Source organism: Mustelus asterias, chromosome 23 (assembly GCF_964213995.1).
Source record: "Mustelus asterias chromosome 23, sMusAst1.hap1.1, whole genome shotgun sequence".
In the NCBI taxonomy this organism is placed as follows: domain Eukaryota; kingdom Metazoa; phylum Chordata; class Chondrichthyes; order Carcharhiniformes; family Triakidae; genus Mustelus; species Mustelus asterias.
In genome coordinates this window covers 51,104,890-51,123,810 of record NC_135823.1, presented here as the reverse complement: position 1 = coordinate 51,123,810, position 18,921 = coordinate 51,104,890, and the positions used below count along the sequence as shown (strand labels likewise).

At 44.9% G+C, this 18,921-nt stretch overlaps 1 protein-coding gene across 2 annotated transcripts in view; it reads left to right on the top strand.

Annotated features, from left to right (window-relative positions):
- Positions 1 to 18,921, top strand: part of tecpr1a (tectonin beta-propeller repeat containing 1a) — a 68,440-nt gene that overhangs the window by 25,292 nt on the left and 24,227 nt on the right. For both annotated transcript variants that reach the window (XR_013500688.1, XM_078240620.1), the window contains exons 11-16: positions 1,260 to 1,405; positions 3,633 to 3,788; positions 6,967 to 7,116; positions 10,445 to 10,602; positions 15,325 to 15,452; positions 16,344 to 16,446. Coding sequence is in view for 1 of the 2 variants with exons in the window: in XM_078240620.1 (XP_078096746.1) it covers positions 1,260 to 1,405; positions 3,633 to 3,788; positions 6,967 to 7,116; positions 10,445 to 10,602; positions 15,325 to 15,452; positions 16,344 to 16,446 (841 nt within the window). In the remaining variant the exon portion in view is untranslated. The remainder of the gene's footprint in view (positions 1 to 1,259; positions 1,406 to 3,632; positions 3,789 to 6,966; positions 7,117 to 10,444; positions 10,603 to 15,324; positions 15,453 to 16,343; positions 16,447 to 18,921) is intronic.

Genomic DNA, 18,921 nt, shown 5'->3' with positions numbered 1-18,921 from the left:
ACCAATGGTAATTGCATCTCTGCTCGGTGTCACAGTATATCCTGAGCATGTTTTATTCATTGAATGCAGTCAGTTTATCATCTGCTGAAACCCGAATCTGTGCTCTTGTTGCCTCCAGACTTGAATATTCCACACTGTAGTGGCCAGCCCCCCACTTGGCACCCACCATAAACTCGAACTCATCCAAAATTCTGCCGTCCCACACACTAACACAGTAGGTCCTGTTCACCCACTGTACTCACTGTCCTACACTGACTCGCAACCTGGCCACATTCTGGAAAAAAAAAGTAGCTTCAAACTGAGCTGAGAGTAAGACAAAGCGGATACTGATTGAAACCAGTGGAAGGCAAATCCATGTAAAGTAGTGGAGGCAATGGGCAGGATTTTACAACCTCGCTCGGGCGAGGTTCGTAAAATCCCGCCCGAGGCCAACGGTGAATTCCGTTTTGCGAGCCTCGCCCACCCCGATTCCGACACTGGGGTGCCGGGGTGGGCGAAGCAGTAACATTCCAGCCAAAGTCTCTGAAATCGTTTAAGAACCAATTGGGTACCATTTTGGACTAGGGGACATAGCCTAAAAATGAGAGTTAGACTTTTCGGGAATGAAGTTTAAAAAACACACTCTCAAAGGGTGACAGAAGTTTGGAACTCTCTTCAGCAAATGGCAATTGATGCTGGGACAACTGGCAATTTTAAACCTGAGAAAGATGGAGTTTTGTTAACTGAAGTTATTAAGAGATACGGGGCAAAGGCAAAAATATTGAGTTAGGTCACAGTTCAGCCATGGTTTCATTAAACAGTGGAACAGACTCGAGGGGCTGAATGGTCAACAACTATCACTGTGTTCCTGTGGTGTTATTGTAGTCTTTTTGTTTGGATGAGCTAAAATTGACTACAAGTTGTTTTTATACTGCTCTTCTAACCACACTTCTATTCACTACTGCCACTTTAATCCTAAAAGTCTGGCAAAATAATGTATCTCACAAAATTAAATTTTGAAGTTCAGAAGCACAGCTTTGGTTTCATTCCTGGTGTTTTAAGAACAAATAGGAAAACGTTCTCAGTTTCTACTTTGCCACTGGTTATTGCATTTCACAGCCCCACCTTCTTCAGACAGGTTTCTCTGATCTTCAATCTGGGTCAGATAATAATAATAGCAGAATGCTTTGACCCTTTTTTTTCCTGCTCTTTAATATTAAGAACAACTGCAAAAAATAGACAGACTTGGTCCACCATATTTTGTTTCCATGATTTTGCAGGACAGCTGTTCTCTCTGCAATCATTCTCGATGCCCATTAGCTGTGCCCAGCAGACAGTTTGGCGGAAGCAGATAGTTCATCAGTTAACTGAACGGTCCAAACGGGAGCTGGAGGATTTTAAGCATTATGAGCAGGCAGTGGAGCAGGTAAGATGCTTCCAATGTCTTTAAAAAAGATTTGCATTTCTGTAGTTTACTTATTAGTCACAGGCTTACGTTAACATTGCAATGAAGTTACTGTGAAAATCCCCTAGTCACCACACTCTGGTACCTGTTCGGATACACTGAGGGAGAATTTAGCATGGCTAATGCCCCTAACCAGCACATCTTTCGGGCTATGCAGCACCTTTCCTGAACCTCAGTACACCCCAAGCACTTTGTAGCCAACAAAGTACTCGTTGAATTGTTGCTGCAATGTAGGAGATATTGCAACCAATTTGCGCACTAAGTTCCCACAAACAGCGATGTTATGCTGACCACATAAGCTGTTTTAATATATTGGTTGAGATATGAATATTGGCCAGAAGACTGCAAGAATTTCCCTGTTGTTCTTTGGAATAGTGCCATGGGATCTTTGCATCCACATGTCATCTACATGTCTCTCTCAAAAACTGACTCCTCTGCTTGTGTAGTATTCCTTAAGTATTTCCAGCATGGATTGTCTGCTTGAGTCTCTGGAGTGGGTCTTGAACCCACATCCTTCTGACTCAAAGGTGAGAATGCTATCCAAAGAGCCCCAGCTCAGAAACAAATTGAATATTTTACTTATTGCATCATAATATTTATCTCCGATTTGTGCTTTTATTCCTTGCTTAATTTCTAAAAGATGTTTCACCAGGGAGTGGAACCTTAAGGTTATTCTTTAAAGATATAGTTTAAAGTTTTAACATTATTTATTAGTGTTACAAGTCGGCTTACATTAACACTGCAATGAAGTTACTGTGAAAATCCCCTAGTCGCCACACTCCGGTGCCTGTTTGGGTACACTGAGGGAGAATTTAGCATGGCCAATGCCCCTAACCAGCATGTCATTTGGACTGTGGGAGGAAACCGGAGCACCTGGAGGAAACCCACGCAGACACGGAGATAACATGCAAACTCCACACAGATAGTGACCCAAGCTGGGAATCGAACCGAGTTATAGAGTCATAGAAGTTTACAGGCCCAACTTGTCCATGCTGCCCTTTTTTTAAACCCCTAAGTTAGTCTCAATTGCCGCATTTGGCCCATATCCCTCTATACCCATCTTGTTCCAGACACTCACCACCCTCTGTGTGAAAAAATTGCCCCTCTGGACACTTTTGTCTCTCTCCCCTCTCACCATAAACCTATGCCCTTTAGTTTTAGACTCCCCTACCTTTGGGAAAAGATATCGACTATCCAGCTGATCTATGCCCCTCATTATTTTATAGACCTCTATAAGATCACCCCTCAGCCCTGTACGCTCCAGGAAAAAAAGTCCCAGTCTATCCAGCCTCGCCTTATAACTCAAACCATCAAGTCCCGGTGGCATCCTAGTAAATCTCTTCTGCACTCTTTCTAGTTTAATAATATCCTTTTTATAATAGGGTGACCAAAACTGTACACAGTATTCCAAGTGTGGCCTTACCAATGTCTTGTACAACTTCAACAAGACGTCCCAACTCCTGTATTCAATGTTCTGACCGATGAAACCAAGCATGCTGAATGCCTTCTTTACCACTCTGTCCACCTGTGACTCCACTTTCAAGGAGCTATGGACATGTACCCCTAGATCTCCTTGTTCTGTAACTCTCCCCAACACCCTACCATTAACTGAGTAAATCCTGCCCTGTTTCAATCTACCAAAATGCATCACCTCCCATTTATCTAAATTAAACTCCATCTGCCATTCGTCAGCCCTTTGGCCCAATTAATCAAGATCCCGTTGCAATCCGAGATAGCCTCCTTCACTGTCCACCATGCCACCAATCTTGGTGTCATCTGCAAACTTACTAACCATGCCTCCTATATTCTCATCCAAATCATTAGTATAAATGACAAATACTAGTGGACCCAGCACTGATCCCTGAGGCACACCGCTGGTCACAGGTCTCCAGTTTGTGGCAGTCTCCATTGTGAGGCAGCAGTGCTAACCACTATGCCACCGTGCTGCCTTGTAGTACAGAAGAGATTCTTGACATGGTATAATAATTACACCATAATTACTGTCACATTAAACATCATCTAAGGAGCTGAATATTTCAATCTGATTCACAGGTGACTTTCCATTCCTGTGAGGTGGGTTTCTTAATTTTAGACAATGGGGGATTGCTGCCAATTATTTATACATAGATAAACATGCTTCCAGTGACTTGTAACTGTTCTCTTCTCCATGTCGCTCTGTTATATTTAGTCCGTATGGATAAAGAAGGGAGCAATGCAGTGGTGGAGAGATGGAAAGCCCCACAAATGGATAGATGTCCGGGTAGCACTGGAACAGTTTACAGGGAATGACGGGAAAAGGGATGGGATCTTTTTCATTTACTACACATTCAACGAGGAGAAGAAGGTGAGTTCTGCCTGTCACTTCTGCTGTCCTGCAATCTTCAGGCTGGATACTACGGGAGATGTGATTTAGATCTTTGTTCACTAAATGTTTCAGGGCAACACATATATTCCATTACAAATCTCAGTGTTGTGGAGTGGAACTAGAGATATTTGGAGTTTTAATTGTTGTATTCAAATAAGCGAAAATACCTCAAAATATTAAATAACAATTGGTCATTTGAATTATTTGTATTGTGTGTGGATACATTCCTTGTAACAACTTAAGTATGGTGTAAGTCAAATATTGTAGTGCTCCTGAGTAATTATTCCTTGTTGTAAATAAACTTAATCATTAGTATTAGCCTGATCATTACAGTTTGAGTTTGTTTTATATGTAGATTATTGGGGTGCGCAGGGCAAGGTACATGGGCTTCTTGCACAACTTGGTAAAAAGATAAACAGCTATTCCTTTGACACCATCCTAAATACTTCACATATAACAAAGAGCAGCTTGGTTCAAACGAGATACACAACTATTTATATAAATTGTGTCTGAGCTATGTAAGACCATAAGACATGGGAGCAGAAGTAGGCTTTTTGGCCCATCAGGTCTGCTCCGCCATTCAATGAGATCATGACTGATAATTGATGTGATAATTGTCAACTCCACTTGCCCGCCTTTTCCCCGTTACCCATGATTCCCTTACTGACTAAAAATCTGACTACCTCAGCCTTGAACATACTTAACCCAGCCTCGACAGCCCTCAGTGGTAAATGAATTCCACAGATTCACTACCCTCCAAGAGAAGAAATTCCTCCTCATCGCTGTCTTAAATAGGTGACCCCATACTCTGAGATTATGCCCTCTGGTCCCAGACGCTCCCACAAGGGGAAACACCCTCTCAGCATTTTCCCTGTCAAGACCCCTGAGAGTCCTCTGTCTCAATAAAGTCGCCTCTCATTCTTCTAAACTCCAATGTGTACAGACCCAAATTACTCCGCCTAAGTGATGGGACAGTGCCTAAGTTGCAATCGCCTATGTTTGCCCTCGTACTCACACTTTCCAGCATTTTCCTTCTTAACTGTGCTTTGTTCTTTTCCTAAAAGAATTTAATGAAGAATTACATAACTAACTGGGAGTAATTCAGAAAGAGTTAGCAAAAAGGCAGGGAAATTTGACAGCATTGTAGGGAAAGATGGGCAAAAATACTGGGAAAGGAAATAAGCAGTGACCAATAATAAAAAGAAAATTCCGGAAATACTCAGCAGGTCAGGCATCACCCATGGAGTGGGAAACAGAGTTGAGGTTTTGGGTAAGTGAGCTTTCAACTAGAGGAGGATAGATGCTGTTTTCCCAGTGAAGGGATAAGAAAATCCCTCTGACCATACACTTGAAATTATTCATACCCTTCCCAATATTAAAAAAAAATGCAACTTTCTTACTTATCACTTTCAGTTAAAGAGTGACTGTGCAGAGCTTTGCCAAGATTAAGAACAATAGTTATTTTTTTTAAGTGGGTAATAGGTGTGGAGGGCATTTTTGAAGCAAAATTCTGCATTGGATTCTTTCATAGATTGTGGGCATCAATGGCTAGGCCAGTATTTTGTTGTCCGCCCCCATTGCCCTTGAGAAGCTGGTGGTAAGCTGCAGTGTATGTGGTATTGGTGCACCCACAGTGCTGATCGGCAGAGAGCTCCAGATTTTTGACCCAGCGACGGTGAAGGAATGACGATATATTTACAATTCAGAATAGTGTGTGGCTTGGAGGACTTGCAGGTGGTGGTGTTCCCATGCATCTGCTGCCCTTGTCCTTCTAGATTGTGGTAAGCTTCCAGGATGCAATTTTTAAGGTGATTCTTTGTTGTAACATAGTGAGAGCAGCATAGGATCTGAGATACTAGCCCATCTAATTCATAGCCATCGGTAAATGATCTGTTAGAGAAACCACTTGGGCTGTAGTTTCTCCTAGTTACTGATGACTGCACGAGGCAGTCCAGAAAGAGTAGAACCCATCTTGGATTTGTGCTGTAAATAACATTTCCAAAGATCTGTTTTGGTGGGACTGTTTGTGTATCATTTTGTTTTATAAGGTACCTCTACCTTGAAAGACTCGCATCCTTTTGAAAATCTGATTCTTCTGTCAAAAGAGGTGAAAATTCTGGAGCTGGGCCGTTCAGGGGTGATGCCAGGATGTACTTAATCGCGCAAAGGGTAGTGGAAATCTGGAATGTTCTCTGCCTCAAACAATTGCTGAGGTTGGAGACACCTAAAAATTTTAAACCTCAAGTTCATAGCTTCGTGTTGGGTACAGAGTATTAAGGAACCAAGAATGCTAGATGGAGTTAAGTTACGGATCAGTCATGATTTAATTGAATGGTAGAAAGGGCTCGAGGGTCTGAATTGCCTCCTCCTACATTCAAGAAATTGGAAAATACAGGGACATAATGAGGACAATTTGGAGTGCACATGCGATTCCATCCCTTTCCCTTCCAAAAAAACAAGAGTTGTTGGTCTCAGCCCTCCCACCTTTACAAATGGATACCAGTTATCTGGTCAAATCACACCTTCAGATCTTGCAACATCTGGTCCAGCAACAGCATGGATGGGAGAGCTTGTCCTCAGGTGGCCCGGGAGACTTGTGAGCTTAACCCTCGAGAAGTTACAAAACCACTATCCTGTGACTGGATAGGCTGACCAGTTTGCAGTCATGTGTCCTGCCAGCAGTAATAAAGGTAAAGTCGTCATAGTCCCAGATGACCATAGCCCGAGGATCACCACAATTCAGGTGAGGGACATGGTGGAAAAGGCGGGCCTTCATGAATAGCTTCAGCTGGTACAGGAATTGAACCCACAGTGTTGACGTCGCTCTGCATCATGAACCAGCTGTCCATCCAACAGAGCTAAGCGACCCCCTTCCCAACAGTAATACATAGTGATGGAGACCCATATCATTGGCTCGTTATCTATTACAGCAACCTATCCCATAATATTGAGCTGTACATTATTTAGCAGCTAGATGTTCACAGTCAATGGGAGTGAGTTAAATATAACTATTAAAAAATGCATCTCTTTTTATGAACACTACTGGTTTTCCTGGAATAATCACTCTTTGCATTTTCTTTAACATAGATATAGTTTTCTAACATTTTAATAGTATCCTATCAATTGTCTGATTTTTTTTTTCTTTAAAATGTTACAGTACCTTCACGTGTTTTCAAATGAAGTTACAATTTTGGTTCCAATTGCTAATGAAACAAAACACTCATTCGCTATTTACACCCCTGAGAGGACAAAACAGAGATGGCCAATCAGGTTGGCAACAACGACAGAGCAAGAAATGTATGACTGGGTAAGCGATTAAATAAGGGATGATTAAGTTTGCTAACCATTTCCTGCAGCTCAAGGAGCTTTATGCCATGGAGTCAATGCCTGCATAAACATTGTTCATGACAGTAGGATCCTGCTTCCATAGATTCCCGCTGTCTGAATCCAACAGCTGAAGAACTAATGATTCTTAAAATATGAAAGACATTCTATATGTGTGAAGATGTAAGGAATTCAGAAGAAACCTCTAACCAGAGAGTGGTTAGAATGTGGAACTAACTACCCAAGGAGCAGTTGAGGTAGATAGCATAGATGCATTTAAGGGGAAGCCAGACAAGTCCAGGAGGGAGAAAGGATTAGAATTTTTTAAATGGTGGAATGTAATGAGAAGACTCATGTGGAGCATAAGTGCTGGCAGAGACCACTTGGGCCAAGTGGCCTGTTTCTGTGCTGTAAATATTTTGTAACACCTTTTGTGATCAGAGTTGTCTGTCACTGCCATTGTGGCTGGGGTCAGTCAGCTCTGTATCTTGACAATGATTTGACTTAAGGGACATGGAGTCCAACACGTCCTCAAAGCCAACTTACATGACCAAAAATGTTAGCAGTTTCTAAATTCTAATTCTGGTCGTTTACATGCTGATCTTATGAGTATTTTGTCAATGGAAAATACAGGATTAAAATAAGAATTTATACATTTTTGTGTTTGAAGTATAAATATTGGACAAGTCGCCTTGGAAACCTCCTCTGTTCTTCTTCAACTAGAGCCAAGGGTTACATCCACCTGAAAGGGCAGTCATGGCTTTGGTTCAACATCAGCAACTCCCAATATTGCAGCACTCCCTCAGTTCCAGCTTTAGGAATATTAGGCTAGATTTTGTGCCAAGAATCATAAAATTCCTACAGTGCAGGAGACCATTTGGCCCATCGAGTCTGCACTGACAACAATCCCACCCAGGCCCTATCTCCCTAACCACACATATATTTACCCTGCTAATCCCCCTGAAACTAAGGAGCAATTTAGCATGGCCAATCAACCTAACCTGCACATCTTTGGACTGTGGGAGGAAACCGGGGCACCCAGAGGAAACCCACACAAACATGGGGAGAACACACAAATTCCACACAGTCACTCAAGGCTGGAATTGAACTCGGGTCCCTGGCGCTGTGAGGCAGCAGTGCTAACCACTGTGTTACCATGTAGCTCAATACTGGCTGATGCTGCCCACATCTGTGCACATTTCAGCACAGTTCACATGATAGTGATCTGGAGCAAAAGCCCTGGTTTATTTATTTTCTCTTTGACCAGCGGATGTTGGTTTCTAAGATCATATTGCCACATGAAGGATAGTCGCAGCCAACTCAACATGAATCAGGGATTGAAGCTGGGAAATTCCTGTTCATCTTCACCCACGTCTCTCCCGAGCCACTGTGGGAGTCTGTAATGTGATTTTTAGATGTGAGCCAAGAAACTTGTCTGTGGTATGATTCTTATTTGCTTTATTTTTGCAATTTCTCTGCAGAGCAGAACCATATGGTACAAATAAGAAGTAAATCATTGTGCAGCGCTCATGTTCAATGAAACCAGCAGACAAAGGCAGCCTTGAGGCTCAGCACATAACTTGCTTTGCCGCAGACTTGCAGGGCATGACCTTGATCACTCTTCTCAACTGAGCTCAGGAAAGTCTAGGAGTAACTGCTCCCCTGTAGAATGGGGCACGTCAACCTCAGAATGAGTCATTGCTAAAGAAAACCTACATCTGGGAGAAATAATTTGATCTGATTCACCGTTTTCGCCGGTTAACTTTTTGCTCATCCCCTCATGAGGGCAATGACTCGCGCAATGCTTTATTGCTCCATGGACACTGACTGGTCTTTAATCCAAAGTGCCATGAGCTTGAAATAAAATGTTGTTACCCTGTTCAACCAAGGAAAGGATTGGACCAGAATCATAGGGAACCCCTGATATCCATACATGTGCAGCCCCCTTCCCTTGGTTCTCTAGATTAAATTGTTATTTGTTCCTTCTCTTCCCCCAACACATTTCAGTGGATTGTAATGTCTGTTGCTGTCTTCTTGATTTCAGCCAATCCATTGTGAATTAAGGACCAATCTTGGGATTCTCCTGCACCCAATACATGGTACAAATGTCAGGCACATCATTGAGGGAGCAGAAAATGATTGGAATTCCACATTCTTCAGTTCAACCCAGGGATCCAAAGTGAACCTGCCCTATTCCAACACTTCTAACCGTTATTTTCAAATTGGTAGCCACTGATAACATTGTGTCAGCATCTCACGCAAAAACTAGTAGCTCTCCTCATTATATTATCTTATTCGTATAACAATGAGACACAGAAACAAATCTTGTGCTTGCATTTTAAAATTATTTGAAATTTAAAAGTAAAATGGCTATCCTACAGCAATATAGAATCCATACAGTGCAGAAGATGGTCATTCAGCCTATTGAGTCTGCATCGACAACAATCCCACCCAGGCCCTATCTCCATAATCCTACATATTTACCCGGCAAATTCCCCTAGTATCATATAATCCCTACAGTGAACAAGGTAGACATTCAGCCCATCAGATCTGCACAAATTCTAAAGAGCATCTTACCCAGGCCCATCCCCATCCTATCCCCATAACCCCATGCATTTACCACAGCAAATCCACCTAACCTACAAATCTTTTAGACACTAATGGGAAATTTAGCGTGGCCAATCAACCTAACCCACACATCGTTGGACAGTGTGAGGATACCGGAGCGCCCAGAGGAAATTGCACAGACATTGGGAGAAGGCACAGTCACCCAAGGCGGGAATTGAACCCAGGTCTCTGGGGCTATGAGGTAGCAGTGCTAACCACTGTGCTACTGAATAACCAAGCAAAGATTTTTACTTTGTTGCACTGGATTAAGTAGTTGTGTCTTTGATTGGCATTGACAGCCCAAAACTCTCTTACGATTTCTGACCTGGATCTTAATTGCGCCACTGTTGGCAGCCATGGGCTGCTGGGGCCCAAAGCTCTGAAATTCCCTTCGAAAACTCTCCACATCTCTCTCTTCCTTTAAGTTGCTCCTTAAACCTACCTTTTTAGTCACCAAACCTAATATTTCCTTATGCGCCTCAGAGTCAAATTCTGTTTGATAACACTCCTATCAAGTGCCGTTAAAGGCACCATGTATTGATACAGGTTGTTGTTGATGATGGTCAGGTAAAAAATTGAATAGTTTTAGAAGCCATCTGCAACAGGCAAAGTTTCATCCAAACTCAATGAAATGGCTATCATTCTTGTACAATGTATTAATTTCAGTTATAATTAGTAATGGAGTATGATGCATTGTGTTACAGCTTGCTGTCCTGAGTTTAGCATGCTGCGACAGCAGGGAACTCCAAGGTCCCCCGTCTAACCAGGCTCTTTGGTCCGTCACGTGTAAAGGAGATATCTTCGTCAGTGAGCCAACCTCCAAGCTGGAAGCAGCACAACACCCTACACCAAGTGACCAATTGTAAGTCCTTGTCTTTCTCAGGATGCCCAGACCTGATCAGCAGTGCATGATCTGCATGCTTCAATAATACATTCAGTGTAACTTTTGAAAGACGATATGGATAAAGGGAGTCACAAAGCTGGTGGATTGTTATTTTTTTTAAAACCTGGTTCTCCAATGTCCGGTTAAAGTCCAACAGGTTTATTTGGTAGCAAATACCATAAGCTTTCGGAGTGCTGCTCCTTCGTCAGATGGAGTGGAAATGTGCTCTCAAACAGCGCACAGAGAGAGCACATTTCCACTCCATCTGACGAAGGAGCAACGCTCCGAAAGCTTATGGCATTTGCTACCAAATAAACCTGTTGGACTTTAACCTAGTGTTGTTAAAACTCTTACTGTGTTCACCCCAGTCCAACGCCGGCATCTCCACATCACGTCTCCAATGTCCTCCAGGGAAGATAACTGGTTGTCGCTAGCTGGTCTTGCCCATATGTGACTCCAGCCCCACACCAACATGGATTACTCTTCACTGCCCTCTGAGGTGGCCCAGCCACAACCAGCAGTTCAAGAAGGCAGCCCACCACCACCACATTCTCAGGGCAATTAGAGACGCGCAGTAACTACCCGCCTCGCCAGCAATGCCCATGTCTCGAGAATGACATTTTAAAAAATTAACATGGGGGGACAGAAAATGGGTCGTAACAGTTCAGCCACTCATAAGGTTTCGACGTTCACTGCACATACCCGTATACTTTTTAAAAATCAAATCCCTGCTGCAGTTTGAAATGGGAGAAATCATGGCAGAATTTTCGGGTATATTTTCTAAGAATTGGTCTTGACGAAAAGAGAATCCCATCAGCATCATTGGAGAGAAAAACTGTCATGTATTCAGTCACTTTAAAACAAAATTTATTTTCACAAGTTTCACACCGCACTCATGGTGACTTGCCTCAGATTCGCTCTTCGCTCAGTCTCTGCAATCAGTGGAGTGCTCCTTTTAAACACCTCCCCAGCACTTGTTCCAAGTCTAGTTGGGAGAATGGCTGCCAGGAATGCAGCGCCACATTTCACGAGGGAGTCTTCAGCGAACTGCTAGATGGGGTCCAGCAGAGATTTGAGATCCTCTACCCGTGACCAGGCAGACACCCAGCTAGCAAGATCACCAACCCCATTAGAAGGCTATGGTTGCGATAGTGAGTGCCATCCCTCTCCAGAAGAGGACTGGGCTGTAGTGCCAGAAGAAGATGAGATGACCTTCTTCGTGCAGCAAGGGTAAAGGCAAGAGACAAAAGTGAGAACCCTCAACGCATCCAGCCATGATTTGCCTCACATGAGTTAACATTCTTCTATCCATCTGCCCCTGTCATGCAGTAATGCCATCTCAGTTCCCTTGCAGGCCATTCAGTGGACCAGCCCAGACCATTCTCACACCCTCTGGACACCACAGACCTGAGCAGCTCTGAGGGAGACATCTCGGAGACCAGTATCAAAGAAGCATCAGAGCTGTCACCCACACCCTCCATCAGATACTCTCACCTCAGTTGGACTAAGTAGTAGATAGGCTTCTGGGACATCCACTAATGAGCTCATCACAGTTGATGATCCACAGTAGGCAGAGGCAGTGACGTCCCAGAAATCTGGCACTCAGAGGGATACGGGAGCCCAGAACTCTGCTGATCCATGGTCAGATGTTGGAAATGACCCTGGGCTTGGTCATGCCCCAACAGTTGAAGCTACAAAGGCAAATATCAGGAAGGGATGTCAGCATCCTTCCTCAGACTGCAAGGCCAACTGGAAGAGTTCCATCGTCTTCTGTCTGGGGAGATGGTGCTGTCACCCCGTGGCAATAAGGTCAAGGCTGCGAAGGTGGCATCCACAGTGGAGACCTTGGTGCAGGATGTCCACTCCATGGTTCAGGTTATGCATTCCATCTTGGAGGGTGTGAGCTGCTTGGTGCAGGCACTTCTGGCAATCCGCAAGTGTCAGCGCCAGAGGAAAGTGGGGCTTCTAAAATTCACTCCTCTATCTCCATGGAGGAGCACAGGGACCCCAGACACCCACAGGGAAGAGGATCAGCAGGTGCAACTTGGGGGGGTGTCCAGCCCATCTGACTCCCCCCTCCCTGTGACCGACGCACCAAAGAGGGTAGCTCTGCAACACCCGTGCTGCCTGAAAGCAACCCAGACCCCCAAGGTCCCGGTCCTCCCCAAAGCGCGAGGCAATCAGGGTGTCGCCAGCCCTTCACCCCATTGGGGCCCAGGCTATTGCCCAAGGTCCTTCCTCCAGGGGCTGACCCTCCTCGTCCTCCTCATCCAAGAGATGTGGTGCTCCTGTGCCTCATCCAACGCCTTGCCCCATTGCAGTGCCACATCATGCAGAACACAGCACAGTATGATGATGCGGGACACACTCTGAGGGCCGTACTGGAGGGCTTCACCTGACTGGTCCAGGCATCCTTAACAGGCCAGTCGCCTGTTTGACCAGCACACGTGTAGATGCATGAGTCTTGTATCGAGTTTCAGTGGGTTTTTGGGGCCTCCCCACTGGCATCATCAGCCACCTCCTGAGTGGGTACCCTTTGTCCCCAAGGAACCATCCTTCCAGCATCTGGTCTCCCTCGAATACGGCTGGGATTTGATAGCGTCTGAGTATGCAGCTGTCTTGGATGCTCCTTGGGAAACAGGCACACACCTGCATCATGTACAAGGCATGGTCATACACGATCTGCATGTTGAGGGAGTGGAATCCCTTGCGGTTGATAAGTGGCAGCCCATGCCTCCATGGGGAGCACCGGTCCATTTGCATGCAGTCAACCAGACCCTGCACTAGGGGCAGTCCGGCTTTGCAGGCAAAGCCCATAGGTCTGGTGTCCTGACTTGCCTGGTCTCGATCAAAGTTGATGTACAGGTAACATCTCACAAATAGCGTATCAGTCACCTTATGTGCAGGTTGGGAGATGCTGCACAGGACACCCTGAAATGAACTGTTGTAGAAGTTCAGCGCAGCTGTAATTTTCAGGGCCGCAGGCAATGGGTGACTTCCCAGTCCATGTGGTGCCAGCTCTGCCTCATCTGGCACAGGTGGTCCACCATCCCTTGGGACAGACGGAGTCTTCTGCGGCACTGGACCTTTGGAGCTACAATGTTCTCCTTTCAAATCAGCGGGCTCTGCCACCCCCTCCTCTAGGCTGCTGCTCCTGCTCATGTGCACCAGCATGTTAACATTGTTGCTGTTGCTCTACTGCAAGCAATAGCACTACCAGCTCAACTGCCTCCATCGTCCTCTCGATCCAAACACTGAAATGAAGCAAACAGAAATGTGAGCAAGAAGGCGTCCTGCCAATTCCCTGACCCAGAGCCCTTTCAGGATCTGGGACATCCACCCGTGCACATCCCCCTATGTGAGTGTCTTTCCAACGAGCATTATTCCCTCTCCTCTCTCACACAATGGCCAGTTCCATACACTTGCCTCTCCCAACTCCAGTTGCCAAATGCGCTTCCATCTTGGTGAACTTCAGCAGCCCGTATGACCCCAAGGATGAGGACTGAGGGCACATGAGTGCATTCACTGAACTTGCTTACTGAGTTTCCGGGGTTACAAAACACTGCCGCATATAATATCTATGTTGACCCTGCGATATTTATTGTCCCTGTCCACTTCCAGCTGCCACTCCAGAAGGGCATTCCCACCGAGGTAAGATTGCAACAAAGAGCACCTGAGAAGCACTAACTACACACCAGAGCTTATTGACAGCCTGCCTCGACGTAGACATGCAGAGTCCAGGTGAACCATATGTTGTGGGGACAATGGGATTCAGACTCCTTGGAGATGTGCAATCAGCAGCAATGAAGGCGCACCAAAGCCCTGTAAGCATTCAATCCCCCCCCCCCCCCCCATGTATGCTGAGACTCAACCCCACCCCCTCATTCAGAGACTCAAACCCACCCATCCCCCTTCCCCACCCCAATTAATCACTTAGCTGGTTTGCCCATGTCCCCTCCGGCTCCCCCTATCCATTAGGCACCCAGGAGGATAGTGTCAACATGAGACTCACCTCTGATATTCCCTTCGGAGGTGAGGTCGTGCAGGCTCTCATTTTTATAAAGCTGTTGTAAACCTCGCCAGTGTCATGTCACGCCAGCACGTAATGAATATTCAGAGAGCAGAAGTCCTGGTGGGTCAGTCCGCTAATCAGATGCTAATGTATTTAAATAAGGATTCCAACCTTCCTGGGCAGGAACCTCATTACATCAAGGGTGAAAGAGGTGGAAAATCGCTGTATCCTGACTCTCACGGGATATTGCGCCCTCATCGCTGTTCATGCTGATGGTTAACACGGGCTCAAAACGTCACCGCATGTCGTGAAATATTTGTAATTCACCATCTGCAGAACTGCTACAGAGGTTTACAAATCAGCACACTTTACACTCTCATAAAACCATTCTCCTGTATATAAAGAGAACAACTTCCGATTCTGCTAAAGTAGTTCAAGTGCATTTGTGTATAGTTTTGTATTAAAGCACTACCTAAAAGATGTGGAATTCTGTAGTAACTTGCAATAGAAAACTGACCAAACATATTAAAAAGTTTAAAAAATGCAGGGCTGTGGGGAATGGGTGGAGTAGGGGAGGAAGTGGAACTAACCAGATAGTTATTTTTAAAGAGAGCTGACACAGGAATGATGGGCCGAGTGGCATCCTTACATACTGCAAGATTCTGTGATTCTCAAATTGTCTTCTGTAGGTATTGGCGTCAGATTGGAGGACATCTCCGTTTGGTTGAATGCAACAGCCAAGGAATTGTATGGGGCATTGGATATGATCACACAGCCTGGGTTTACACAGGTGGATATGGAGGTGGCTTCTTTCAAGGTGATTCATTTTAATGCTTTCCTTCTATGTCCTTAACTTATTTTAAGAACGAACCCCACTGTCCCCATAACACGTGGTCCACCTGGACTCTGCACAGCTGTGTTGAGGCGGGCTGTCAATGAGCTTCCAGGTTGCCTGCCCAAGTGTCTCTGCCAGGAGGTGTTAGGAACCACCGTACACATCTCTCTTCCCTGCAGGCGCCCTCTGCTTTGCACCTCCCCAGTTAATGCAGCTCACATCAAGAAATGAGCGATACAGAAATTCACTTTTTATTCTGGAGCTAGGGCTCATTACGTTCGTACTGTGAACTCTTTGTTTTGCATCAATGGATCATTTGTGCCTTATCACAAAATCTCAGAATTCGTATAAACTAAGAGAGCTTTGAGCATAGCTGGGTGAAGGCAGACGTGTGGCGAAGGAAATGATGGATGCACAAAAGACCAGAGTTGGAGGAAGGCAGAGTTTGCAAAGACTTGTAGGGCTGGAGGACATTATCCCTACACCTCTCTGTCTCTCCATCTCTCTCTCTCTCTCTCTCATCCTTTAAGACACTGCTTAAAATCTCTCTTTAATCAACAATCATCTGGCCTAATGTTTCCTCCTTTCACTCGGTATCAACACATGTTTGACAATCATCCCTGTGAAATACCTTTGAATATTTTACTATGTTAAAGATGCTCTATAAACACACATTGTTGTGCAATTAAAATTGACCCACTGACAAATGATCAGTTTCTCAGTGTAGTGCTCTGACTGTTAGACCTTGCTGTTTTGTTTCTCCAATGTTCATTTATGCCTAGTATCTGCAAATACAGAATTATATTTAACTAAATACTGGTTTTCTTTTGCAAAACCTGTTTTTTTTAGTGATATGTCATTTACTTTTTTCAGGACTGGCTAGCAGTACAGATAATATTTACACACAGACAGATGTAACATGTGTTTACATCTATGAAAACCAACGTTGGAATCCTGTTACCGGATACAGTAGTCGGTATGAAAAACACTTAAAATGTACCAGCATAAAACTTTAGTTCTGAATTCTTGTAGAAGGTTTACTTATTACAAACATTTATTTAGAAACATAAATTTTATTGTGCATGTTTTGGAGTCAATTTCGTGAAGGAATGAAGGAAGAAAAAAATCTGCATTTAAAGTTTATTTATTTAGTCACAAGTAGGCTTACATTCACATGCAATGAAGTTACTGTGAAAATCCCCTGGTCACCACACTCCGGCGCCTGTTCGGGTACACTGAGGGAGAGCAGCCAAAGCACCTAACCAGCATGTCTTTGGACTGTGGGAGGAAACCGGAGCACCCGGAGGAAACCCACGCAGACACAGGGAGAACGTGCAAACTACACACAGATAGTGACCCAAGACGGGAATCGAACCCAGGTCCCTGTGAGGCAGCAGTTCTAACCACTATGTCAATGTGCATATAGCGACTTCCACCAACGCAGGTCTTCCCAAGGGCAGTTACAGCCAATGAAGTACTTCTTGAGATGGATTCACTATTATAATGTAGGGAAAATGGCAACCAAATTGTGCACAGCCAGTCCCACAAGCAGGAATGTGATAATGACCAGATAACTTGTTTTAGTGACGATTTAGTATAAATACTGATCAGGACTCCAGACAGAACTCACCTGTTCTAATCGAAACAGTGGCCGTGGGATAAAATGGTCAGAATCATGTCACATGATTTTGAACAGTGAATCGCTTTGACATCTCAAAATGACCAGGCGAGATTGAAAAAAATGGACTCTCTTATTTTGGGGAAAAATAGACTAAGGGCTGCCTTGATAGAGGATTTCAATGTTATGGGGGTGTTCGATAGGGTATACATTGGGAAAGGGCAAAAGTTTATGAAAACGATTCTAAGTATTGAACAAGCGGGAAAACGGGAGAGTTTCAAACTCATTCTTGGACGAGTTTAAAAAAAGCAATCTTATGGCATTTAGTGAAATAAAAGTGCCAGGAGGGGATGGGGCGGAACCTAACCTCACGAGTGAAGCTGGCTGCTAAACTCTAGGGGCACCATTGTGTAGGCGCCCTGATCTTCAAGTGTACTGGGAGACCTCCTGTCATTTTCCCCCATGCTCCCCACGGACATCGGGACCTGCGCCAATCCCCTCCCCACCGCTGATGACCGCTGCAGAGTCCATCCCCCACCCTGATCGCCAGCCTGGACGTTGCCCTCCAACCCACCCCCCCCCCCCCCACACACATCCCAGCATGCTGACCCAAGGGGCACTGCACCTGGGGAGCTTCAATGGCCTCCGGTCCCACCAGCGAGGTGGGGTCTCACCAGCGGTGGTGGGCACCATACTTGTTCCTCGCTGGTGAGGACCTCGACCGGCATTTCAATGTCATTAGTCCGGTGAGCCTGGACAAATGATATTTAAATTATGTCATGCATATCGAAAGCAGCAGGACGAGAAGCTGATTTTGCTAGAAATCAGTGCCAGTAAGATCACAAGGGGCAAGAAACCAGGCATGATCCTGATTATTGGCCTCTCGCCCGATCTTACTGGCTCGCCTTGCCCATTGACCAGCGTGACGAGCCAGTAAGATTGCCGCCAAAATGTTTCCACATATAAGAAACCTGAACTGCAAGCCATGAACATAATATAGTCACTAATAATTCCATTAAAGAATTCAGATGAAATTGCTTTACCTAACGTGTGGTAAGAATGTGGAACTCGCTACCACAGGAAGTATTTGAAAATAGCATTGATACGTTTAAGAGGAAGCTAGAAAAACGCACGATGAAGAAAGAAAGGAGGCTCACATAGGCCATAAATACTGGAACATACAAAATAGAAGCAGAAGTAGACCATTCAGCTGCTCAAGCCTGCTCTGCCATTCAATAAGATCATGGCCGATCTGTTTGTGCTTCGAGCTCCCCGTTTTGATCTATCCTCCCCGATAACCTTTGATTCCCATTGCCTAAAAAGAATCTCTTCTTCTGCCTTAAAAATATGCAATGACCTTGCTTCCAATGTCTTCTGGGGTAGAGTTCCAAAGACAACACACAACCCTCAGAGAAAAGAATTTTCCTCATCTCTTTCCTATAAATGTGACTCTACAGTTCCCCTAGTTCTGGACTTACAGACAAGAGGAAACCTCCTTTCCACATGTAACTTGTCAATACCGTTCAGGATCTTCTATACTTCAATCGTCACCCCTCACACTTCTAACTCCAGTGGAAACAAGCCCAACCTGTCCGACCTTTCCTCATAAGGCAACCCATTCGTTCCAGATATCAATCTAATAGACTTCCTCTGAACCGCCTCCAATGCATTTACATCCTTCCTTAATAAGGAGACCAAAACTGCACACAGTATTAGAGATGTGGGCCGCGATTCTCCCATCCCACTGCGCTAATATTTTAGTGCATCGGGCCGGGAGATTCTCATGTCTGCCAATTTGCAGGGTCTGTGTCCCGCTAGCGTCTCCCAGTGCTG